At 40.8% G+C, this 27,561-nt stretch overlaps 1 protein-coding gene across 3 annotated transcripts; it reads right to left on the bottom strand.

Annotated features, from left to right (window-relative positions):
- On the bottom strand, positions 1-27,274 carry GPR132 (G protein-coupled receptor 132). 3 transcript variants are annotated; one of them, XM_063440509.1, is made up of 2 exons: positions 27,159-27,274; positions 1-2,455 (listed from the first exon to the last, which is right to left on the bottom strand). In XM_063440509.1, exon 2 carries the CDS (start codon positions 2,412-2,414, stop codon positions 1,368-1,370), a length of 1,047 nt encoding a protein of 348 aa, XP_063296579.1. In that variant the 5' UTR covers positions 2,415-2,455; positions 27,159-27,274; the 3' UTR covers positions 1-1,367. The 3 variants fall into 3 exon arrangements, with proteins under 3 accessions (XP_063296579.1, XP_063296578.1, XP_063296580.1); XM_063440508.1 differs by lacking the exon at positions 27,159-27,274 and adding an exon at positions 22,363-22,704; XM_063440510.1 differs by lacking the exon at positions 27,159-27,274 and adding an exon at positions 22,623-22,688.
- Positions 27,275-27,561: the final 287 nt, after the last annotated feature.

The following is a 27,561-nucleotide window of genomic DNA, read 5'->3' as shown; positions in this document are numbered from 1 at the left end:
AAATAAATAATACAGCAAACCTTACCCCAACAGATATCCTGATTAATCTCTGCAATAAATAAAGTAAAAAATAAATATTTACACTTTAACAAATATAGTGTAAATATAAATATTGTATAAATGTACATAGAAAAGCAGTTTTTCAATAACCTTTTTCGAATTCTGCTTTTTTTATTTGTATTATTAGCAATTTGAGTGCGAGAAGAATGTTAGGAAATGGGTCACTTTTTCTACTGACACTCAAATTGTTTAATTATATTTTAATTATTGATAAACATTTTAAATCCCAACACATTTCTTGGCTCAGAAACCTTTAAATGAGAATGTTGATTTCACACCTACATTATGACATTAATTAATGGAACCACTTTGCCTTAACATGAAACTTTCTTAGGAAGCAGTGTGTAAGCTCACAAAATAAAAAAAATATTTTTGAAACATTTGAGATTATATGCATTGAAAAGGGTAGTCAAATTCAAAGGGCTTTTAGTAAAGGAGGAGACTATATTTAAAAGAAGGTAAACTACCACAACAAGAGGACATAAGAGGAATAAATTAGAGGGGCAAAGGTTTATTAATTTACTGAGATAGTAGTGGACACATGAAATAGCCTTCCAGCTGAAGTGGTAGAGGTTAACACAGTGAGGGAGTTTTAGCATGCGTGGGATAGGCATAAGGCTATCCTAGATATGAGAGACTAATGCAAGTATTGAGAAAATTGAACAGACTAGATGGGCCGAATGGGTCTTATCTGCCGTCACATTCTATCTTTTTATAATTCTATGGCTTGATTTACTAATGGCCGGTACAACAGCATATCCCATCAATAGTTGTGTATAAAACAGTGTCCATTGCTGAGGGTATCTGCAGAAATGCAGTATGAAGTCTGAAACACAATGCCTGTCTGTGCTTATTTGCATGTGAAGCTTGGAACTCTGGGATAGTTGTGGAAACATGATTTTTCAAGTTTCTATGCCCAAGAAGGACACCTCAAAGTCCAACTTGAGATAAGCAGGTGATGCATAACGGTAATTTATATTTGCACTGTGGTGAGTTGTGGCGTTTTTTGGCCTCACCACAATCATTTTGGTACCTATCCCTTTGAGGTCAGACCCCTGGGAGAATTTATCTTGTAACGTTAATGTTAAATGTCTAGTCAGATCTATTGATTCATGATGATTTATGGCTAAAAGTAGCATTTTTTTATTGAAAATATTGCCGACTGATTAAAAGATTTGAGGCTTACTGTTGAATGGATAATTGTATTTGCAATTCTTATCTAATAATAATAATGTGCTGAATCAATCAGTTGTCATGGGAACATACATAATAAAACGTATAGCACTTTGTTTTCGGTTTTAAAACAGTTATGGAAAATTCATAAGTTGTGTGGATGTCTGTTTTTCAGCCTGTTGTTCTGTAGAATTCTGAATGTTGTGTTGCGTGCTGTTGTCACTTTTGATATTAATGAAAACCTGGCTCCTCCATCCTCGTAGAGCTTTGTACATGTCTTTCCTCACATTTTCACTGACTAAAACATAGATAAAGGGGTCGGCCACACTATTCATTGTGACCAAGCAAAGAAAAGCAGAATAAGTGGTAAAAATCGCTTCTTCAAAGCTGCAGGAATTGGCGTTATCCAAAGAAAACATTATTGCCCTGAGAAGCAGCACCAGGTGATACGGGGCAAAACAAATCATAAATATAATTATTATGGTCCTCGCTAGCCACTTCACTTTTGTCTTCTGATGGTCTGTGAAGCTACTGCTTGTTTCAATTCGCCTTTTTATCGTGTAGTTGGTAAATATCAGGATTACTAAAGGAATCAGAAAACCAATTACAAATCTGGCAAAATAAAACCGAGCGATCAGTGGGTCCATTGGAAGCTTTTCAAAGCAGGTATCGCCATCTTTTTCTCCGTCATTAAATATGAATGTTGGAGAGTGCGTCAAACCTACCAACACATATAGAATACAAGTGATCAAAATAGCAACTCTTTGACGTCTAATTCCTCTGGATTCCAGGGAGAATTCCACTGCTATAAAACGGTCAATTGATATGCAACACAGCAGGAAGATACTGATGTATATGTTGTTAAAAAAGATATACCCTGTAATTTTGCAAGCCATTGGACCCCATATCCAGTTGTGTCCATTCTTTACATAGAGGATCCAGAGAGGTAGTGTCCCCAAGTACATCAGTTCACTTATCGAAAGACTGAAGAGATAAACTGCCAATACGTTTTTTCTACGTATTTGTATCAATGTCAGAACTGCTGTTAAGATGTTTGCTGGTAACCCAATCACTAGGATAATACTGTACATCGCAATTACAGCTAGCTCACTCTCACTGTACGGTGGGTTACATTGTTCGGTAGAATTGTTCGATGCGTTGGCCATTTTGATCTCTGACATTTGTAATTGCCTGGTTCAAATTCCTGTTTCATTTATAAGTTCTGTAAACGAAAATAGGGAAAAAGGAACAAATAAAAAAGCATAAAATTCACGTTAGGACACATTTCATTTATATACAATGTTAAAAATATCGAAAGCACATGCATTTTGTATTGACTGACTAAATATTATACTGTGAGTAGAATTCTCCATCCCAGAATGAATTTGGTTTCTTATACTATTAACCCCTTAAGGACACATGACATGTGTGACATGTCATGATTCCCTTTTATTCCAGAAGTTTGGTCCTTAAGGGGTTAATAATGTAAAAACAATCACACCTTTCCAATGGTTTTGACAGCATATTATTGATTTGTCAAGAAAGGGCCATGTATCTTATATTAAGCAGTCAAGCATAAGATTTATGGACACGTTAATAAAGCCAATTTCCCTCATCAAATCTGACCACCAACAAGACTTGATGAACCACTGACTACAAAGTTCTAAATGGCGGCTTAGTGTAGATTAGTGCTATCCAGAGCTACAAACATTGAGCCCGATAAGTTGCATTTAAGTCGATGACCATTTCAAACTGGCTGCCTTTCTAGCAAATGTGTTGTAAAAAAAATCAAAAACAAAAAAATACATGCAATTCTGTCCAAAGTTCAGAGACGAATTAGAAGTGAAAATAAGCAATGGCCTATGATCAAGGCTTAGACATTGATACCCAAGACCTGGATATTGATTCTAGCGGCTGGGCAGCAATGTCTGCCCAGCCACTATTTTTTAATGTTTAGTAGATATGCCCCCATCTTAATGGCAGGTAAGGACATATGGAGGTACTCCATTGTAGTAATATGGTGGTCTTGTTGGCCCCCAATATTATTTTTTATTTATTTATTTTAACTTTTTCCATGTGGTGGCTGGCTAGTAAGTATTGTATCACTGGCCCTTAGAATGGCTGGATTTAATGTTACCTAGAGAAGTAATAGCAAGAGACAGCCAAATCACTATAATCACGCTATTTGGACCTATAAAAGACCACAACAGGTAAATATGCACCAGGACTTGAGAGGATTATATAGTGATTGGCCCCATCATCTTGTGTAATATTGTTGCTGGAGAGACGCAGGTCTCCCCGTGTCCTAGTTTGAAGCAGAGTTATTGGGCTTATTAAGGTAAACAGGTTCAGAGCATCCAGTTTTAAACTTTGAGGACATTATTGTCATTAAAACAACTTTAGCTTAATGAAGCAGTTTTGGTGTATAGATCATGCCCCTGCAGTCTCACTGCGCAATTCTCTGCCATTTAGGATTTAAATCACTTTGTTTATACAGCCCTAGGCACAGCTTCCTGCATGTGACTTACACAGCCTTCCAAAACACTTCCTGTACAGAGTCATCTAATGTTTACACTTCCTTTACTGCAAATTCTGTTTAATTTAGAATGTCTTATCTCCTGCTCTGTTAATAGCTTGTTAGATCCTGCAGGAGCCTCCTGTATGTAATTAAAGTTAAATTTACAGAGCCGGTGATACAAACTTTTAAAGTGATTAAAAATTCAACCATTTTGTTTTCATGGATGCTGTGTCGGTCACAGCCCGTGGATGAGTGACTATAGTTGCATAAACAGAATCAAAAGTAATTTAACTCCTAAATGGCAGAGAATTGAGCAGTGGAACTTCAGAAACAAAATGTATATACAAAGTCTGCTTCATTAGACTAAAGATGTTTTAGTGACTATAGTGTCCCTTTAATATTCCACGAGGAATTCTATATTATCTCTAAAATGTATTCGCTCAATATTTATCTACAGAACAAACCAAGAAAAGAAAATATAAAATTGTGTGCATCTACATAAATGTGTTTTTTTTTTAGTTATGAACAGCAACCTATAAATGAACTTATTTTATCCTGTGTTCTGAGCCACTTATGCATACTTTGTTTCAAGCTAATGTTATGGTAATAGCTTTTTATCACAATAGGAAGTGAATATTTAAATTTTGTTTGGAGATCATTTCTAACAACCCCCACAACTAATCATCAGAAACAACCACCCATGGGAAAGTTTTTAAGTATTTCTTGTGAACTTCCCTGTGCTCTATTAATGTTCCTTGTTTCTGTTTAATGTTACCATATTTAGATTACTTCCTTTTAAGTCTGTAATATGAAAGCAGGTTCATTTCCATCCAGTCTCACTTGTATAAACCATTTCAAATTCCCATAGGTACAAACATCCATTTCACGTTTTAATAAATAGAAAAAGGAGCAATTTACTATTAAGTAGATTTCACTGCAAACATGGTCCTAATATTGTCACTGTTATAGTTACACACAGGGCTGGTGGAAGGATTTTTGGATGTTTGTTTACACAGGCGAAATGCATTTTGCCGCCCCCAGAATTTGTGTACACATGTGTCAAGACAAGGGTGCATAATTTATTATTACACTATGGAATATTGCTCTTTAATATAATTTGGGTAATGCATCAATAATTTGATCCCTGGGTAGAGGACAAATGGCAGAGAGAAATTGCTATTTTGATAGCAAGGGGCTTCTGCAAGGTGTGAAAAGGATTGCCTTTCTGAACTATCAAAGGCCCTGCAAGGTGAGACATTTTACACTTGAGCCACCTGTATGTCTAGTTTCAATGTAAATTAACTGACTTTGACCATATGGCCTGAAACTCTCAATTGATAGTTCGATCCTTTGATATGGTAATGGTATTAGTTTCATGAAGACCCATGTGTTCCAGTATCATATTCAAGAGAATATGATACTGGAACATTAATACTTACCCACAGCTTAATAATAATTTAGCCTATTTTTTTATATTTAGAATGGGACAAGCCCAATCTTTTAATTAAGCCTAAACATGAGTTGCACAACTTAAACCGTGTGGCAGGAATTGTGATGTCCGTCCTATTGGATCGTGGGTGCGGTGTGCGACGTGTCTATGGGATGGAATTATAATAACAAATTCATAGATGCAATTATTATTTCTGTGGCAGGTACAAAAGAGACGTTAGAGACAAATGTTTCCATTTGGATTGACGTTGGTCTGGAACAAAGGAGGTGGTCACTCATTATTTCTATAGGTATCCCTTAACTCCACCCCTGGGCAAGACTTGATAATTCACAGGGTATGTATCCAATGATTTGGAGGGGTGTTGGTGTACTTGCTTGGGGCAGAAGTTTTACTTTGAAAAACTAAGTGAGTAATTAGAACTTCTGTTATTTTATCCTTTTTGGTTTTATCTGTTGTTGGTGTAAATAATTTGTTTATCATATATTTTTTGTATGCGCTGTGACTAATTTTTGTTTGTAATAAACATTCATTTATTAAGTTATGCTTTTGTCTGGTTAAGAATCACTTTACCTGAAGAGACTATCTAGTATTTTGCAATTACATAGATATTGTGCTAAGTAATATTTGGTGGGTTGTTATTATTGATTTACCTGGGGGACCAAGGGACCCCATTTATAAATTGTCTTGGTGGTGGCAGCGTTAAAATAATAATAGTTATATTATTATGTTTAAGTGTGGGTGGTGCTAAGGGGGATTTTGTCATTATTTACGGTCTAGTGCAGACAAATAGTGAGCTTTAACCCTTTCACCACCACAACTACGTCACGCTCACTCTTGAAGTAGGGTGCGTTCGTGACAACATGTGTGTCTATTAACACCCCTTTTGCCTCTTTTGAGCATCATACCGCCTTTTTGTTTCTTTTTTTACCTCTTTTACATTTTGTATCCCGTGTTTGTCATTTTTTTCATGCTTTTGAGCTTATATCCCACCTTTTGTGGCCTCTTAAACCCTTTTTGTCTTTTACCACCCTTCTGAATGTCTATTCCCCCCTTCGATGTATCTTATCTCTTTTGCCCCCTTTTCTCTCTAACCCACCTCTTACTCCTTTCTTTAGCATATGTATGTGTGTATAATATATATATATTTGAATGGAAACACTCTCCGACACACACTATTGCTTACTGACCCATACTCACTCTCAATGATGTTTTATTAATCCATATACACACAGGCACTCACTGGATCTTACTCACACACACACATACACACTAAGACACTGGCTCTTACACACACACACTAAGACACTGGCTCTTACACACACACACTAAGACACTCGCTCTTACACACACACACATACATACATACACACTAAGACACTGGCTCTTACACACATTAAGACACTGGCACTTACACACATGCATACACACTAAGACACTGGCTCTTACACACACACACACACACACACATACATACATACACACTAAGACACTGGCTCTTACACACACACACACACACACACTCACTAAGACACTGGCTCTTACACACACACACACACACACACTCACTAAGACACTAGCTCTTACACACACTCACTTACTATTTATTTTATTTGTTAAGCAAGGGTCCTACCAGTGACCAGGTATTGCTGTCCAATTAAAGTTGCCCAGACTTCTCTCTTCACAGTACTTGGCCGCATCTTTACAGAACGTAACCGTCAGGAGAGGGGTTCTCTCTGCCCCCATCACCCAGACATCTTTGTGCCCCTCACTGCCTGTGCCGCCTTATGGTAGTACCGGCCCTAGTTACACATGTATATATGTGTATAAATCTTAATGGAAGACTTCAAACATCATAACTACTACAGTACACTGTAGTGGTTATGGTGTTATGGAATGCCCTGGCACCCTCCCATGGTAAGAAGTCAGCAATTGGCAAATGATTTGATAACAGCCTCAGCCTTCAATAGATTAATTAATTAACAAATGAAAATTGCAGGGGCTGTGTTGGTATTTCTGCTTGCATAGTTCTGCAGGAGTGAAGCAGGGTCCATGAATTGTGCAAGGTCTTTGATAGTCTGGCACTCTGGGGGTTTGTGCATGGGCTAAAGGCATGTGTTCAGAATGCTCTCCAGGCTCAGATTATTCCACTGCATATAATCCTAGGTAAATTTATCAGGCTTCCCAACAGTCCCGATTTTGGGATCTTGTCCCCCAGTCCTCCTTCAATTCCCTGGTTTCTTGCATCTGAGGACACCAGTGAACTGCGGGTTGCACAAAGCAAGTGCAGGCCAGGGGTTGATCAGATTGCCTGTCACCAATCTTAGGGATCGCCAGTGACGTGGATCATGTTACTGGTGATGCCCCCTGAGCACCCCGTCTACCTTGTCCTGATTCCATATCTTCCATCGTTAGGAGATGTGGATTTATTTAGGTATAAAGTGCAACATTTCCACGTCTAAGATCCTTTGTCAAGCTAACACACATCACAAACAGTGCAGTATTTATAGTAAAACAAGTGGTTAATGTATTAAATTGATCGCTATCATCAGCTCATCGATGAACTGACAACTTTCAGCTTGGGGGGGGGGCAAGTGCAAATTAAACGATCCACCTACCCGTCCAGTCAGTTGTTTCTAATGAAGATTTTTTTTCTTAATTAAATGTGCAAGCAAGGTTTATTTACTAAATAAGGAATTTTGGAAAACTGACCAAGAATTTGCAGATTTTAAGCAGTGGTATAGTCTGTGGTCTCTATTTCAGTAGTTTGGCTGACATACTTTCACACTTTGGCTAATGTAGGGTCAGTCAGGTGAGAGGCGTGACATTTCCCCTAGTTAACATGTATGGTATCCCAGTGTGTATGTGTGCCTGCTGCCAGCATGACAACCTGCCAAGTAAGCCTGCCAAGCAGGAGACCCATATATAGAATGTTACTGATGCACTCACATATTACTGAAATGCCCTGGAATACCTGCCTAGTGCAGCACCAGCCAGTTTAAACACATTCACCATGCGCATTTTTTTGGTGTCACCTAAGACAATGTGACAAGGATGCCAACACAGGACTCTCCCACAGAATTCAGGACTCTTGGAAACTACAGGTGGGCAAGACACGGAATGTGTAGTAAAATCGTCCTGCTGGACCTGAATTGCAATTCAAGCACTACTTGTTATAAGATGCAGTGGACAAACAGCACAGTCTCATCTCATCCAGCGACCACTTACAAACGCCTCTAGACACCATACATACTCCTCATTGTCTGGCAGCTCGGTTAGTCTCAGACACTGCAGTCCTTTGGGAAATACCCAGTCCTGCCAAAGAGATCAGCAGCCACAAGACCTAACATTAAACGACTGCAAAAATACCTATACAGCTGTGAGGCTGCAGTCAAAACGCTCTGCATGTATGTGGACTGGAGGCAATTGTCCACTTCACCCCCCGGCAACCTTACACCTGCCTTGATGGCAAATATCGCTAATCTCCTAATATGGTATTCTTTCATGACGACTGGGGTTACTGGAGTTTGGAGAACTATGCCAATGGCACCTACAAGAATATAACAGAGTGTGCACTGCAAGGAGAGGTCTGACTCTTTGGTAAAAAATATATCCTGTTACCCTACCTTGTCACCACTCAGCAACTCCATGCAGATATGCAACAAGTCTAGTGGTCGTCCAAGCATCATATCCACTACAGCCCACTGTAATAGTCATGATGCCAGGAGAGTCCAGGCGCTATCCCAGGATTATCTGTCAAACTATTTTAGATCTGTATTGGGTCCCGCCAGACGTCGGGTGAAGCATCTAGATGTCAGTTTTGTTCAATAGAAGAACTCTTCCTACTCATTCATTAGTTGAAAGTGCTGATGAATGAATGCCTATGTTGGCTGCCATCTTTTTCTGCTTGAAAAGACTGAATGCAGCAGAGGCCCCCAACAGACACACAAGTAAATGTCAAACTGTGCTAAAACTGTTCATATAGTAAAGTTTTGTAAACTTCCATTCACATATTTAAATGGACACTATAGTCAACCAGACCACTTCAGCTCAATGAAGTGGTCTGGGTGTCAGGTCCCTCTAGGGTTAACCCTGCCTGATGTAAACATAGCAGTTTCTCAGAAACTGCTATGTTTACATCTGGGGTTAAGCCAGCCTATAGTGGCATATTATGCCTCAATCGTGCAGATCGTCCATAGGAAAGCATTGAAAAGCATTGAAGCTTTGAAGCATTGAAAAGCATTCGGCGCCGGTGACGTCAGACAAGGATAATGACGTCGGCGGGGGAGGAGAGGTAAGGGAGCCCGGCGGGGGATAAGGGTGAGTAGCTGAAGGGGTTTTAACCCCTTCAGTGCCGCAGGAGGGGGACCCTGAGGGTGGGGGCACCGTCAGGGTACTATAGTGTCAGGAAAACCAGGCGGTTTTCCTGACACTATAGTGTCCCTTTAACAAACACTGCTGTAAGTGATCTGTAGTGGCTGTTTTCTCCGAAACATTTGCAGTGTTTATTTTCTGTTTTTGACTGTAGTTTTGTGGAATTTGTTCTACACGTGCCTATGTACTAAGCTGACATCAATCCAGTCCACATCAATAGCTTATCAGATACAATTATCTTGTTACAACTGAGACTGTGAGTGAATTTATTCCATGTAAAATGTTGAAGTTACTAAGCATTTCTTAGATCATGTGATAGCTTTAATTTCACAAAACTGTCTGTAGGCTAAAAAAAAGGAAAAACAAATATTGCTGATGTCTCTACTTTTCTCCAAATGTCATCACGAAAGAAAACAACTGTATATTTTTCTTCTGTTTAACTTGACAATATTTAAGAAAAATTGGCCACTTTGTCTTACAGCCGCTTTAAATTCACGTTAAATTCTCACTTTAGTAAATAACCCCGTAAGACAGGAGTTTGGGAACCTTCGGCCCTCCAGATGTTCTGCACTACATTTCCCTTAATGCTCTTACAGCCATAATGCTGGCAATGCATCAAGGGAGATGTAGTCCAAAAGATCTGGAGGGCCGAAGGTTCCCCACCCCTGTCTTACAGGGTTATTTACTAAAGTGAGAATTTAAGGTGAATTCAAAGTGAATTTCAAATTTAACGTCAAAATAGCCAAAATTGAACAATTCTCTAATGCAGCTATGCTTTCAGTTTGGCTACTCTCTCTTTAAAGAGACACTAAAACAACTAGCTAAATGAAACAGTTTTGGTGTACATATCATGCCCCTGTAATCTCACTGTTACATTTTCTGCCATTTAGGAGTTAAATCACTTTATTTATGCATTCCAAGTCACTCCTCCTTGCATGTGACTTACACAGCCTTCCTAACACTTCCTGTAAAGAGTCATCTATAGGCATGTGGGGAAAATTTTCGGTTCGGTTCGGCATTCCGAAATTTGGTACTTTCGCAATTCGGCACTTCGACACTTCTGAATTTCGGAACTTCGGCATTTCGGGACTTCTCTTGCAGCCGCTTAGTAGATAACTCCCTAATTCCCATGGTATTAGGGAGTTATCTACCAAAAGGCTGAGAGACCTAAATTGGTATTTCAGCCAAATTTACTAATACTAAGTGAAAATTACTTAGTATTAGTAAATTTTGCCCCTACTCGCTATACCGCGAGTAGGGGCATGTCTAGTAAACAGTGAAATTGGGTCACCTCTCCCGAGTCCCCACCAACGATGCGCGAGTGGGGGCTTTTAAACTAAAGGGGGGACCTATTGCCCCCTGGCCCCTCACCCCTGAGCGGCGGGTGGGGGCCCTAAAGTAAAATGATGGGGGGGACCTAATGTCCTCCCTCCTGGCCCCCACCCCTGAGTAAGTAAGTAGATTTACCTGTCACAGCACTCTGGTTGGTTTGAAATCCACCAATCAGAGTGCTCTGTGTCATTTTACACAGCGTGGGAAAGTTCTTTGGAATTTTCCCACGCTGTGTAATTTGACTCATAACTCTCTGGTTATTTAATCCACCAATCAGAGTGTTATGAGTCAAATTACACAGTATTGGAAAATTCCAAAGAACTTTCCCACGCTGCCCCCCCCCTTATTCCAATTTAGGGCCCCCACCCACCGCTCAGTAGTGTGGGCCAGGGGGGAGGACATTAGGGGTTTTTAGTTTAAAAGCCCCCATTCGCGCGTCGCAGGTGGGGGTTCGGGAGGGGGGACCATTTTTTTTTTAACAGTGAGCAGCCACAGGCTGCTCACTGTTTAATAGACATGCCCCTACTCACAGTATAGCGAGTAGGGGAAAAATTTACTAATACTAAGTAATCTTTACTTAGTATTAGTAAATTTGGCTGAAAGACCAATTTAGGTCTTTCAGCCTTTTAGTAGATAGCTCCCTAATACCGTGGGAATTAGGGAGTTATCTACTTATTCATTCCTGTCATTACATTGACTGGCTAAGTAACTTACATTTTATATGAATGTATGTTACTTGATTGTTGTAAGTGTTGCACATGCTTACAGCTGAATCCTGGCTATTTTTGTATACTTTTTATTTAAAATTGTATACAATGTAACATTCTTCTTCTTTCACTGGGTAAGTATATTAGTACTTAGTCAATACTGTACTTCGGCACTTTGACACTTCGGAAATTCGGTAATTTCGGAACTTCGGGACCTCGGCAATTCGGCACTTCGGACATTCGGAAGTACCCGAATGTCCGAATTGCCCGAAATTCGTCCGAATTCATATTCGGACTGAAACGAATTGCACATGTCTAGTCATCTAGTTTAGACTTCCTTTATTGCATATTCTGTTTATTGTATAATTTCTTATCTCCTTCTCTGTTAATATCTTGCTAGACGCTGCAGGAGTCTCCTGCATGTGATTAAAGTTACATCTAATTGAAAATGAAACCATTTTGTTATTGTGCGGCTGTGTCCGTCACAGCCGGGGAGGGGGGGGGGGGTAGACAAGGGCTGCATAAACAGAAACAAAAGTGATTTAACTCCTAAATGGCAGAGATTTGAGCAGTGAAACTTCAGGGGCATGATCTGTACACAAAAACTGATTCCTTAAGCTAAAGTTATCTTGGTTACTATAGTGGCCCTTTTACATTTAAAATTCACATTGAGTTTCACTTTAGTAAATAACCCTATTAATATTACTATGATAAATGTTAGAAGAGGCAGAGAAAGCATTTCCGCTACCTAAGCCTCGCTACTTACATCAATTAGGACAGTTAATCTCACATTCATCGTCTGCTCGATGCACATATAACAGCAATAAATGTGTGCAACAAGATTTGAGAAAGGTTCTATGGATACCAGTTGGCTTTTGGAGTGTCTAACCCCTTAAAGAGATACTTTACTTCACAAATACAAAACAATAAATACATCCCTATTTAACAGCTATATCCCCAATGAAAACATGCATGCATTCAAATTTGCACGTCTTTCATTGGGGTTATATCTAAAACAGCTTGCAAACCCTCCCCTTCTAACCCCTCCCAGACTTTCTGTGGCTGTCCAATCACAGGCTTCCCAGTGCAGCTCAATGAGAAGTCTTTGTAAGGCAGGTGCTCTGGGCAATTGCTGCCTCTTCAGTTTAGCTCCACTGAGCTTACCAAACCAGGAAGTAACAGGACCTGCTATCTGATTGACAGCCAGAAGGCTTCATTGTAAAGTGAAGACACTCTCTTCACACATATAGAATTTTAGCAAGCAAGAGTGCTTTAGGTGTTTCGGATGTCTCTTTAATAGATGAATTATGTTACTCTCATGCATCACACTTGATCAGTGATGCATCACCACTCAAGCATTGCTGTTGAAAATACAGCAGTAGCTAGGTGTCAGGGTACCTGAGGTCTCTACCTCCGAGAGAGGTAGAGACTTAGTCGTTCATCCATCCGGACGGCCGGATTTCCCTCTTCCTCGTGGTCCATCCGGTCATGCAAAGCCGGCCGCGAGGGAGTGACTCCCTTTTATAGCATGACGCCCGGAGGTCGACGTCAGGACGTCAACCTGGAACGACCTGTCACTCAATTGGTTCAGGACCAATCAGGACTCGACGGAGGTGTGTCTACTTATCTGAACAGGGCATTTAACAGTGCTTCTTTCATTAGCTCATTGCCCTGTCGTGGTTCTAGCTTGTTCTAGTCACTCAGTGCTCGTATTTTCTAGTTATCCCTTTTGGTTTTGACCCGGCTTGTTTGCTCTATTCTGCTTATCTCTGTTACCCTTGATTCGGCTTGTCTATCGCTTACCTGTCTTCTGTTACCCTCGACCTCGGCTTGTCTTTGACTATTCTCTACTGTACTACTTACGTTAGTCCGGCCATTCTAAGGTCCGGTATACGTATCTGGTTACTGTTTGTACTCTGCGTGTTGGATCCCTGTCCCGATCCTGACATTACGACAGGGCCAATGGATCCTGCAAGTACAAACAGTCAGCTTGGTTCTCCTGATCCTAGGTTTGAAGCCATGGATCACAGAATGGATCAGATGGCGCTAGCACTACAGGCGTTATTATCTCGTGCCAATAATCCACCAGAAGAGTTACGTACTACTCCTATCTCTCCTGTAGGTTCAGGCCTAGAGGTAGCCACTGTAGGTGCTTCTTCTCGCATTACCCCACCAGTACGTTATGGTGGTGCTCCTGAAAAGTGTCGTGGTTTTTTAAACCAAATTAGTATCCACTTTGAATTGCAACCTCGCTCCTATCCTACGGATAGGGCAAAGGTGGGATTTATTATCACCTTACTCATTGAGAAGGCTCTGAGATGGGCCAATCCACTGTGGGAGAACGATAACCCGTTAGTATATAACTATAACGCATTTGTAGCTGCTTTTAGAAGAACTTTTGACCCTCCAGGTAGAAAGGTTAATGCAGCCAGATTACTGTTACGCCTGAGACAGGAGAACCGAACACTTGTGGATTATGCACTAGAGTTCAGGTCTCTGGCGTCAGAGGTCAAGTGGAATGAGCAGGCGTATATGGACGTATTTTTGAATGGGCTATCAGATGTAATCCTTGACGAGGTTGCTACTAGAGAACTTCCTAATAATTTAGAGGATTTAATTTCGTTCATTTCTCGTATAGATGAACGTTTAAGAGAGAGACAGAACACTCGAGAGAGGAACCGGAGACCTTCCTTTAGGTTAGCTCCCGCATTTCCAAGTCCTGACTCCACGGTCTCATTGCTCCCTGAACCTATGCAGGTAGGCTATACCCGCCTCTCTGAGGAGGAGAGACAGTACAGGAGAAAGGAGGGGTTATGTATGTACTGTGGAGCCAGAGGTCATTTACTCTCGAACTGTCCTAACCGACCGGGAAACGCTCGCACCTAAGTTTCTCTAGAGGACAGTCCTTGGGTGTTTCTATTTTGTCCTCTACTCCTAATTATAAAGATCACAGGCTTCTGCTACCAGTTTCCTTAACCTGGGAGAAAGAAGTGGTAAGGGCTATGGCCTTGATAGATTCCGGAGCTGCTGAGAATTTTATCGACCAAACCTTTGCTACTAGACACAATATCCCATCCCAGTTAAGGGAGACACCCTTGGCCGTTGAGGCCATAGATGGTAGACCATTACTGGACCCCGTTATCTTTCGTGAGACCATACCCATTAACTTAAATGTTGGTATCCTACACGTGGAGAATTTATCTCTCATGCTCATTTCGTCCCCTTCTGTTCCCATAGTTCTGGGGTATCCATGGTTGAAGAGACATAACACTATTATCGATTGGGAATTAGGGGAGATACTCTCGTGGGGTCTGAGCTGCCAGGAGAAGTGTTTACGCAGGGTTTCTCCATTGGCCAATATTAATACACCAGGTAGTTCTACTCAGTCCACTGAGAGACAGATACCGCCCCTGTACCAAGACTTAAAGGCAGTATTCGACAAGAAGAATGCCGATTCATTACCTCCACACAGGCCATTTGATTGTAAAATTAAGCTTCTACCTGGTACTATGCCTCCGAGGGGTAATGTATATCCTTTATCTGTTCAGGAGAACTCTGTTCTAGAGGAATATATCCGTGAGAATTTAGAGAAAGGATTCATTAGGAGGTCTTCTTCTCCTGCCGGGGCTGGGTTTTTCTTCGTTAAAAAGAAGGATGGCACGCTGAGGCCTTGTATTGATTACCGAGGTTTGAATAAAATAACTATCAGAAATGCCTATCCTATCCCATTGATTACCGAGTTGTTTGATCGTCTTAAGGGCTCCAAAATCTTCACCAAATTAGATCTCAGAGGGGCATATAATTTGGTGAGAATCCAGCATGGACACGAGTGGATGACGGCGTTCAATACTCGGTATGGCCATTATGAATACACAGTTATGCCATTTGGACTTTGCAATGCTCCTGCAGTATTTCAGGATTTGATTAATGAGGTACTTAGGGAGTTTCAACATGATTGTGTTATTGTCTACCTGGACGACATACTGATACACTCTAGGGAGATTGAGACTCACCATAGACAAGTCAGAAAGGTACTACACAAACTTCTGCAACATGGTCTATACTGTAAATTGGAGAAATGCAGCTTTGACCAGTCGCAGATAGACTTTCTTGGTTACGTGATTTCTGGGGAAGCCTTTAAAATGGACCCTGACAAACTCCAGTCTATTTTAGATTGGCCGTTGCCTAAAGGACTCAAGGCTATTCAGAGGTTTATTGGTTTTTCCAACTATTATAGGCGCTTCATTAAGGGATACTCTTCTATCATCTCGCCTATTACCAATATGACCAAACAAGGGGCTGATACTAAGACTTGGTCTACGGAGGCTCTTGTTGCGTTCAAGACTCTCAAAGAACTTTTTGCCTCTGCTCCCATTCTAGTCCACCCTGATACGACTCTGCCGTTCTTACTCGAGGTCGATGCCTCTGAGACGGGAGTTGGTGCTGTTCTGTCTCAAAGGTTAGGGGTGGACAAACCGTTACACCCTTGTGGGTTCTTCTCTAAGAAATTATCTGGGCCTGAAAGCAGATATGACATCGGTGATAGGGAACTGTTAGCGGTCATTAAGGCTTTAAAGGAGTGGAGACATTTACTAGAAGGGACATTACACCCTGTTACTATTTTAACGGATCATAAGAACTTGTCTTATATTGGGGAGGCTAAGCGCCTGTCCGCCAGACAAGCTCGTTGGTCCTTGTTCCTTACTCACTTTAATTATGTACTTACTTACAGACCTGGTTCTAAGAACTCTAAAGCCGATGCTTTGTCTCGTCAATATGAACCGTTCACTATAACTGAGCCAGTCCTTTCCTCGATAGTTCCTAAGGGTAACATCATCGCTAACACGAATCTCAGGATTCACTCTCCGTTGCTTACTGAGATCATGAAATTACAGCATCTTGCGCCCAAACAGACTCCTGGGGATCGACACTTCGTTCCCGCCACTCTCCAACTAGAAGTGTTACGCTGTTTCCATAACAGCAAGGTGGCTGGGCATCCTGGCATTCGCAAGACGTATGCTTTGATCTCTAAAGATTTCTGGTGGCCTGATTTACGTAATGATATTAAAGAATTCATCGGGGCGTGTGAAGTTTGTACCAAGACTAAGCTACCTCATTCGCTCCCATGCGGATTTCTGCACCCTCTAGAGGTTCCTGAAAAGCCATGGTCCTGTTTGGCTATGGACTTCATTGTTGATTTGCCTATCTCTAAAAAGCAGACTGTCATCCTCACTGTGGTGGACAGATTTACTAAGATGGCTCACTTCATTCCCTTACCTAAACTTCCATCTTCGCCCGAATTAGCAGAGATATTCGCTAGGGAGGTCTTCCGTTTACATGGGATACCTTCCCAAATTGTATCGGACAGAGGTTCCCAATTTGTTTCCCGTTTTTGGAAATCCTTCTGCTCTCAACTGGGCATCAAATTGAATTTTTCTTCTGCCTACCATCCTCAGTCCAATGGAGCTGCTGAACGCACCAACCAAAAGGTTGAACAATATCTACGTTGTTTCGTTTCTGAACACCAGGACGATTGGGTCGGTTTGATTCCTTGGGTGGAGTTTGCACACAACAATCTCGTTTGTGATTCTACGCATTCTAGCCCCTTCTTCATGAATTATGGCTTTCATCCTTCCATTCTTCCTTCGGAGTCTTCTTCCCAAGGGGTACCGTCGGTTGATGTCCATGTTGCCAATTTGAAGAAGTTGTGGGACCAGACTCGACAAATTCTTCTGCACAATTCTATGCTGGTGAAAAAACACGCTGACAAACGTAGAAGGGCAGCACCGGTGTTTGTTCCAGGCGATAGAGTATGGCTGAGTACTAGAAACATTCGGTTAAAAGTGCCTTCCATGAAGTTCGCTCCCCGGTATATTGGACCTTACAGGGTGTTGGCTCAAATTAACCCAGTTGCGTATCGTCTAGCTTTGCCTACTACCTTACGCATTCCTAACTCGTTCCATGTTTCGTTGCTGAAACCACTAGTTTGTAACAGATTCTCCTCCACGATCGCCCCTCCTCGCTCTGTTCAGGTGGAGGGTCAGGAGGAGTATGAGGTCAATTCCATCGTTGATTCTCAAATCTCCCGGGGGAAAGTACAATATCTGGTCGATTGGAGAGGATATGGTCCTGAGGAGAGAAGTTGGGTACCTCAGGAGGATGTTCATGCTCCCCGTCTCCGCAGGGCATTTCACTCTCGCTTCCCTTCTCGTCCTGGTTACTTCTGCCCGGTGGGCGTATCTGAGAGGGGGGGTACTGTCAGGGTACCTGAGGTCTCTACCTCCGAGAGAGGTAGAGACTTAGTCGTTCATCCATCCGGACGGCCGGATTTCCCTCTTCCTCGCGGTCCATCCGGTCATGCAAAGCCGGCCGCGAGGGAGTGACTCCCTTTTATAGCATGACGCCCGGAGGTCGACGTCAGGACGTCAACCCGGAACGACCTGTCACTCAATTGGTTCAGGACCAATCAGGACTCGACGGAGGTGTGTCTACTTATCTGAACAGGGCATTTAACAGTGCTTCTTTCATTAGCTCATTGCTCTGTCGTGGTTCTAGCTTGTTCTAGTCACTCAGTGCTCGTATTTTCTAGTTATCCCTTTTGGTTTTGACCCGGCTTGTTTGCTCTATTCTGCTTATCTCTGTTACCCTTGATTCGGCTTGTCTATCGCTTACCTGTCTTCTGTTACCCTCGACCTCGGCTTGTCTTTGACTATTCTCTACTGTACTACTTACGTTAGTCCGGCCATTCTAAGGTCCGGTATACGTATCTGGCTACTGTTTGTACTCTGCGTGTTGGATCCCTGTCCCGATCCTGACACTAGGAGAGTGATCTGATGTAAACATTGTATTGAATGGCATCTTAAAACTGATCTACAATTTAATACTTTCACATATATTCCTAGAGAGAGCATTTTAAGCTGTTGGTATATTTTCACCATTCTTGCAATTTTTTAAAATACACATTTATAATATCAATGCTGACATAAGTAGAGTCAAAACTGTGATTTGTGCCATGTTGACAACAAAGTTACTAGTTTTGAGTCAAACTAGTCATCTAAGGAAAGAAAAATCCCGATTTTATTTAGACGGAGATGTATGTTCCAACGCGACTATTTTGGCATTAATTTTGCAAATTCGGTTTCAAATCACCACAAACCTATGGATTCCCTCTTTAGGGTTTCCAATAACCTCTGCATTTATAGATAAGCAAACAATTAGGGGTTCCACCTTGAAACATTGGTTTGGATGGTAGATGAAAGACAGGTTTGAATCTTGGTCAGACCTCTTCACCTGTAAGTGTCCCCGGCAAGACAACTAATGACATATATCTGCCTACTTCACATCCTCATAGAGTGTAACCTTGTTTGAGCAGGGTCTAATCTCTGTTAAAGGGAATCTGTCAGGCACTTACCTGACCCTCTGCTCCTCCACTGCGATTTCCTCTCAGAGGTCACCCCCACCTCCATCCCGCCAGCTCTCCTCGGCGGTCTTTACTCATTTGTCCTGCTTGGAGATGTTTCAAGCAGGGCAAACCTCCACCATGATGCCGACACGATGACTTTGTTGCCAGCCTGCCGGCATCTGAATGGAGTAACCGACTGGAGTGACCGTTCTTATATTCCCTAGCCTAGGGAGTTAACATAGCACCCACTGGACATGCTCTATGGTTGCTATGGGTAAAGAGTAGTGATGTCCTGAATGGTTCGCTGGCAAATAGTTCCTGGCGAACATAGCATGTTTGCGTTCGCCACGGATGGTGAACATATGCAATGTTCGGTCCGCCCCCTATTCGTCATCATTGAGTAAACTTTGACCCTGTACCTCACAGTCAGCAGACACAATCCAGCCAATCAGCAGCAGACCCTCCCTCCCAGACCCTCCCACCTCCTAGACAGCATACAATTTAGATTCATTCTGAAGCTGCATTCTTTTTTTTTTGTATTCTTTTTTTTTGTGTTTATTATACATTATCCTCCATAGCCAGTAACCTGTGTTTATTACACATTATACCCCATAGCCAGTAACCTGTGTTTATTATACATTATCCCCCCATAGCCAGTAACCTGTGTTTATTATACATTATCCTCCCATAGCCAGTAACCTGTGTTTATTATACATTATCCCCCCATAGCCAGTAACCTGTGTTTATTATACATTATCCCCCCATAGCCAGTAACCTGTGTTTATTATACATTATCCCCCCATAGCCAGTAACCTGTGTTTATTATACATTATCCTGACATAGCCAGTAACCTGTGTTTATTATACATTATCCCTCCCATAGCCAGTAACCTGTGTTTATTATACATTATCCCCCCCATAGCCAGTAACCTGTGTTTATTATACATTATCCCCCCCATAGCCAGTAACCTGTGTTTATTATACATTATCCCCCATAGTCATTTATCGTTGGACCTAGGCAGCATGATGTCTTAGGCCGGCCCAGAGAGTGAGTGAGTGAGTGAATAATATAATATATATGTTCAGAAACATATTAGTAATATATGTAAATCAGGTCCATGCAAAGAGGGTGAAAAGGTATTAAAGAAAAACACACTTATTGCATCAAATTTACAAAGCCAAACTTTTAAAAGCTTTCCTCATTTCTTTCTCGGGATGAGGAATATATCGGTTGTAGACTGAGGATTTCCATCTGCCCAATCTTTTAATAATATGCACTGGAGTGTCAGTGTTGAAGGAGACCGAAGCTGCCCCTATTCTAAATGAAAGACCGAGACATGGATACAACCCAATCTTAGGAGTAGTGTTCTGATGTAGAAGATGAATTTAGCCGTAGTCAGAGGGATTCAGTGAGAGTAGTGGTGAAATGTGTGTGGCATGACTGAGTGTGGGTAAGTAAGAGTCAAGTATTTTAACTGGGCACTAGTTCTAGGTGGGATAAAGTGGTATAGTGGATGGATGAGTAGTTTGGTTCGTTTTAGAGGTTTGTAGAGAAAGTATATAGTGATCATGATTTTTAGCGATATCCAATATTTTTAAGGTGGTCCCAGTGCCACCACTCATATCTGGTGTCACAATAGCTTGCATTAAAAAAAAAAAAAAAAAAAACTTTTTTGACTGTAATATAATAGCAGTCAGTTTCCTTCACACGTGTGCGTTTCAGGGCCTGCCAGGGCACAGTGTCACACCAGTGCAACTCATATCTGGTGTAACAGTAGTGTACATTTAAAAAAAAAAAAATACAGGGGGCTTGTTGTCACCTTTCGGGGACCCTTGGTGTTGTACGTGGCTGGGTGGAGGAAGAGACCTTCAATGACATCAGTGAGGACAAGGAACGGGACATGGCTAGCTTGGTATCCAACCTTGTGCAAATGGGGAGTTTGCGGTTGTGCAAATGGACTGTTTGCAGTTGTTTGCGGTGCGCCAAATACATTTTGACAGATGGGAGAAAAACCTATATTTAAACCTCTTTTTCTCCCTATATATATAATACAGAACTGCTAGCACAATGTATAGATTACATTTCATGCTCTTTCCACAGGTTCTCTTTAATATTCTGTATGTCAATTATTTGTTGTCAGATATCCCTTTTCTATCATTGTAAAGTGCTGCGGAAAATGTTGGCTCTATATAAAAAATGCTAATACTAATTAGACCACCTTATCGTTCCATTTGCATTAAAAATCTAATTCTTTATTTTGTTCTCTGCTCCGATTAGTACCTTCCCAAGCTTCTTCTATTTTTACACTTCTTTACTCTACAAACCATCGTTTAGTCTATTCTTACACTTAATTTTTCAATGCCTCTATTAAAAGGTATTTCCTAACCTTACCAGTACTTTTCTCTCCCTCTGTTTTCTGGTTTATTTTTTTGATATACCAGCTTTCTACCTTTATATAGAAAATTAAACTCTCACCTATAATATTTGAAAGGTTTTATTATTTTATAAGTGAATATATTTTGGTATATTTTTATACCTTTCCATCTAGATTTCTCTCTAAAAACAACTCAAATTGTATTAGGTACAATGAATACATCATTTTATCTGGGGCCTTTCTTAACTTTCCCTTATTAAAATGTTTATACTGAAGCCATTTTTCAAAAGAAGATGTTTAGGAGTGAAACCAGATATTAACAAAGGAACAACAATAATGCAGGGAGTGGGGGGTTGGTTTACACATTTAATGTTTTCTTTAAACTAAGCACAATAACTTTGTTTTACGTTTAGTGGAAAAAGTTAAATACACTAAAACGTACAGATTGTTTTTTTTTTTTTTAAAGGAGACTAAAAGTCAACTTTGGTACTTTGGAAAATATTAAATTGATCTTCTACAAGTAAAACAATATCATTAATAAGCATAAACTATTTTAAACTACAGAGATTACAGACCTTAAATAGACACAAATATATACTGCAATGGAATAGGAAGATAGCACTGCCCCAAATATAAATGTTTTAATTGGAGTACTAAAATACTTAAATATTATATACAGTCCATAAAGCAGTCATCATACATCCACATTATAAAGAAATAGAATTCGTTTCATGCTCGATTGAGAAAGAAAAGAAATACCATGGCTCCCCTTATTTTTCACACGGGAGATTATTTTATATGACATTAAATCATGTATACTATGTATCGCAGAGATACACGTTTTGTCTCCCCATGTGCTATGGAGAGTTAGAAAGGACTAACGCTATGAAAGACTTTGAGAATTAAATAATAAATAATTCCTACATAAACAATATACGCATAAGTACACTGAAATATTTCAGAAAACGAACCTACCTCATTAAGGTGTAATATTTTCTGATTTCTTTTAGAGCATTTTATCGTGTAACCGATAGTCTGCTAAACAGGAAGCCCAGTAAGTAAAACAATGTCGTTCAATTTAGCAAGAAGAAAAAAAAAAAAAAGGACTGTACTTTCCTTTACAGTAATTTTGTAACGTTTGAGCTAGATGCCTTTATCTGTGTTATTCATCAAGTGTGATGAGGTTTTTTTCTGTTCAATTGAAGTAAGAGAAAAACTGTTACAAAAGTTCTTACTCTGACTGGAAAATTCATAGAAGAAACTGTTTCCAGTAATGACTTGTTTTATGAAGTGTAGAGGATAATTCACTAACGATTACGTGCCCCCTGTCCAGGATAGCAAAAATAACACTATTTAAAGTTGCAGAACTAACCTGGAGAGGATGCTGGTGCAAAAAAAAAATGTTGATCTCCCCCAGGGTTGACAAAAGGGAAGATCTCAACTGTCAAACAACTCTCATAATGCTTAACCAGCTGTATATCTGCCATTTGCACATCCCTGCAGGGTTGTATTTGTGTGCTGTGCTTGTGTGTGAATGTAGACATGTATTTGTATAGAGAAAGTGTGTGAATGTGTGTGTGTTTCTATATATAGCCAGGGCCGGATACATGTCTGGTGCCCGTAAGCACAACAATTGACACCTGCTCCCCAGCCCCCCATAAAAGATAAACGACATAAGTATAATGCATTTATTAACTTGACATTGCAGTCCTAAAAATCTAAAAAGACATTCATATTTGATAACTGCATATAAATAACTGTATGTACTGTATGTGTGTCTTTTTTGCGTTTAATATATTGTCTGAATGTGAATTGAATATAAAGGCTTTCTAGGATTATTGAGTTTAGGGTTATAGTGGGGTTAAATTTCGCATATGGGTACATGGGGTGATTTAGGATTATTGAATTTAGGGCTAGAGATTAGTTAAATTTAGTAATGGTGGTACAGAAGGTGCTTAGTTTTTAAGATGAGTTCAACATAGAATTAAGGTTTATTTTCAGGTTTAGGGTTTGAGTGCTGGGGTTTGAAGGGTTATTTGCAAAGTATTCAACCTCCTATGTCTTTTATGAGACTCGCAAATCAGGCTTAAAAAAAGCCAAGATTCCCATATATTCACGGTGTACATGTCTTTCTCTGCCGAACTACACGCATGCTCTCTGCTCGTCATGCTCTCTGCTCGTCCCTCTGACATCAGCCGATTTTATTTTGAATTCTCGTGTTACTACAATGTTGTATTCCTAATACTATAGTATACTCTGGGCCCCCTCCCCCCCGCCTCGGGGGACACATGCGCAGCAAGCGCATTAGACCCTCCCCATAGGAAATCCTGGAGCAGGCCCTGTGGCGGCTATTCAGCTCCAGATCTCCCTATTCTTGTCTACTGGCTCTCTGTAATAGCTAATTGAGCACATGTGACCATGCTCAATCAGGGCAGTCACGTTACTAATATCAAACGCTTACCTCAGTCGCGGCGGATCACAGCCAGCTCCTCCTGCAATGCAACCACCGCGAGTGCACCGTTCTAATGGACGCCGGCTAAGTAACCCCCTCCTCCGGCCATGATAAAGGTCACGCGAATTTGCATGTATCACCACGTCATCGATGCGCACGCAAGTTTTGGAATCATTTGACCCATGTTAGCCAATTAAATAAAGTTTAGGGTTATTTAGACCTGCTATTACTGTTTTGCATTGCCCTGTTGTGGTTCCCACTAGTTGGTTTTCCGAGAGCACGATCTTTGTATTTATCTTCTGGTTATTTGACCTTGGCTAGTTCCCGACTATCTGTATTTCTGTTATCCTTGACCTTTCGGCTTTGTCTATTCGTTTATGCTTCTGTCTGTGTTCCTGATCTCGGCTTATTGCTGACTATACTTTCAGCATTAAATCTGGCCATTCTAAGGCCCGGTAATATGTTCATTTATATTTCTATTGTTTCTGTGTTTTACTTAATTCTGCATGTTGGGCCACAGTATCGACCTGATACTTCACAATAGTCTCTTACAGCGTGGGGGTCCACGGTGATCACACTGCTATTTCAAGATGTTATCATGGGCACTTTGACCAGTCTGTGGCTACACAGCCCCGTACACAGCAAACTGTGATGCACTGTGTGTTCTGACACCTTTCTATTACAGTAGCTCTTCTGCGTGACCGACTAACCTTTGCCCCCACATGCATCAATGAGCCTTGGGTGCCCACGACCCCGATGCAAGTTCACTGGTTTTCCTTCCTACCAATTGTGGTAGGTACTAACCACTGCATACTGGAAACACCCTAGAAGACTTGCCATTTTGGAGATGCTCTCACCAAGCGTCTAGTCATCACTACTTGGCCCTTGTCAATCCACTCAGGTCTTTTCGCTTGCCCATTTTTCCTGCTTCCATCACATGAAATTTAAGAACTGTTTGTTCACTTCCTGCCTAATATATTTCACCCCTTGACAGGTGCCATTGTAACAATATAATCAATGTTATTCACTTCACCTGTCAGTGATCAGTGTATCTGCTAGGTCCTGTAAAGCTGCAGGTCCACATGTAGGGTAGATTCCGGTGGGCTGTAAAAGCTTTATATATTTATATTCAGTGTGGGTGTGTTCCATAAACAGTGACTTGAGGTGAAAAGTTAAATGGAAAACTTAGGCCCTAAGTCTAATTCTGCTCACATTTACATTCCTTCTCCTTCCAACTGAAGTAATCTTGGATACATGATATTTAAGAATCACATTCTCTATGTGGCCCCCTTCCTGGTTCCTGTCGCACTACACAATATGCTTTAACCAATGTAGCTAATCATTTACGTTTGCCAGGTCCACAAGTCACTAGTCTCTGTTAACATTTTTGACTCTGTGGACCATGTGCTTCTTCAAAAACTTCACAACCCCACAGGTGACACTAATTATTTCCTTGCTCTATTTTTAACGTCTCTATTTTAACATCTCGTGCTCTGACTCATCGTCATCCTCACTATCTTACTCAGCTGTAGTTCCATTTCCCAAGGTTCACCTTTTGCACTTTTTCGATTTGCACTCTTCTCCTCGTTTGTATTTTTCTGTATCAAAAGACAATGTTATGAACTCGATATTCCCCATATTTTCTACACACCCTTTTCATTAACTTAAAACATTTCAGCTCATGTTAACTAGTCTATTATTATTATTTTTTTATATTAACTTTTTCCATTCTGAACGGTCATTTGTCATTTTTTCCTTATACTGTCTTCCTGTATACCCTGCAGTGTATTTAATTTATCATTTGCAAATGCAACCCGTCTTTGTCCCTCCATTTCATCCACAGCTTTTATCGTATTCCCACATCCAAGTACAACTTTCACTTGGATAAGGCTTCACATCAGTTTTACGCGATGCCCTATCTTCCAAGAGCTGAGCATTTACAAATGACCAGATTCTGTAGTTTTGGCTACTGCATTCCCCCAGCCAATCTCGGTTCTCTTATTGGTATCAGTGGGAATGCTACTCACATCCTATAAATGATAAAAATCTGATCAGCAGTAGCAGTAAGGCTAAATTCTGCTGTATATCCATACAGTAGATTGCCCTGGTGTATCCTTACCTTCTCATTTGCTTAAAAAAGAAAAGGGAATGGGTTCTTTCTTGTGAAAGGACTCCAACAATGGCTTCCATTCACTCCTCTTTTCCATTTATTTTATTGAGAAGCAGTCTATGAGAATGGGGAGATCATGAAACTTTCTTCTTAGATTTAGTTTCCCACGCTAGTTTATCTTCCTATTGGAAGTGGGAGACCACCTGAGGAGGGATAAAAGTAAGTAGCCGAATATTTGTGCTTTATTTGTGGCTGTCAATCAGGATATTATTTTCATACTATCTCAGATTGCGTATTTTTGCACTATAGGTCTTATTAACATATAAACCTTTCATTACTGGAAGCTTTTACTCACTTGAGTAACAGCAAGAAACACAGTGTTAGCTCCAGCAGAGAAGGATCAATTATTAGGTGACCCTAGGCTGTCATCTAGGGTCCAGGGATAAGTCAGGGACCCCAGAACCGTAAATCTGCTTGGCCTTATTAACCATCCCCATATGAAGGATTAAGGGGAGCACCAAACTGGTAGCATGCCTACGCCCATTAGGCTGTTATCTAGGGTCCAGGGATAAGTCAGGGACCCCAGAAACATAAATCTGCTTGGCCTTATTAACCATCCCTATATGAAGAATGAATGGGGGAGCTCCAAACTGGTAGCATGCCTACACCCCCTAGGCTGTCACCTAGGGTCCAGGGATAAGTCAGGGACTCCAGAACCATAAATCTGCTTGGCCTTATTAACCATCCCTATATGTAGAATGAAGGGGAGCACCAAACTGGTAGCATGCCTACACCCCCTAGGCTGTCACCTAGGGTCCAGGGTTAAGTCAGGGACCCCAGAACCATAAATCTGCTTGGCCTTATAAGGCATCCCTATATGAAGGATGAAGGGGAGCTCCAAACTGGTAAACTGCCTCGGGCCCTGTGAGATTTTAATCTTCTCTGAGATCCAGGCAGGTAGTGTTTTAGAGTATGTATTGTTTTATATATGTCAGCAGAAGTTAGACAAATGTGGTTTTCTCTTATCTGAATTCATCTTCCGTGACATTGTTCTGTCAACGTTAATCTTTTAACCACTTCCTAAACCCTCCGCATTTTAGTGTCTTTAATAAAATGTCAGTGGTTGTGACACGATCTGTTGTATTACTAAAAGGGCAATCCTGGCGCAAAAAAAATCAATTCCAAATTATGAAAATGAGTTCTACTTACTTCGAAAGTTGCTGAATTTTCTACGTCTCGCAGCTTAAATAGTGAGCTATGGCCAGACCACGCATTGTCTTAGCTGGAATCTTGTCTCAGGAGGCTTTCATTGCAGTTATAAGGAGTGCCAAACGAGTCAACATTGGACCTTAAACTTAGTTTCACTATTTATATAGTGTTGATATAAGCCAAGTGACTTAGGATCGAAGGTTAATCTAACTATATATGAGCTTAAACAGAAGTTCTTTTAAAGTTTTCGACAAACCACTAAAGACAGATGTGTCGAGTTCCACCCTAAAAATCCCAAGAAATGGCAGATTGTGGTTAAGCTTTCATCGTTTTACTTCCTGACCAAACTGCCTGTACATTATGAAGAAAATAACATAACACTTAGTGAATAGTGTGTAGTATC

Source organism: Pelobates fuscus, chromosome 13 (genome assembly GCF_036172605.1).
Source record: "Pelobates fuscus isolate aPelFus1 chromosome 13, aPelFus1.pri, whole genome shotgun sequence".
Taxonomy (NCBI): Eukaryota; Metazoa; Chordata; class Amphibia; order Anura; family Pelobatidae; genus Pelobates; species Pelobates fuscus.
Note: the sequence above shows the minus strand (reverse complement) of the source record. Positions and strands in the feature narration are given on the sequence as shown.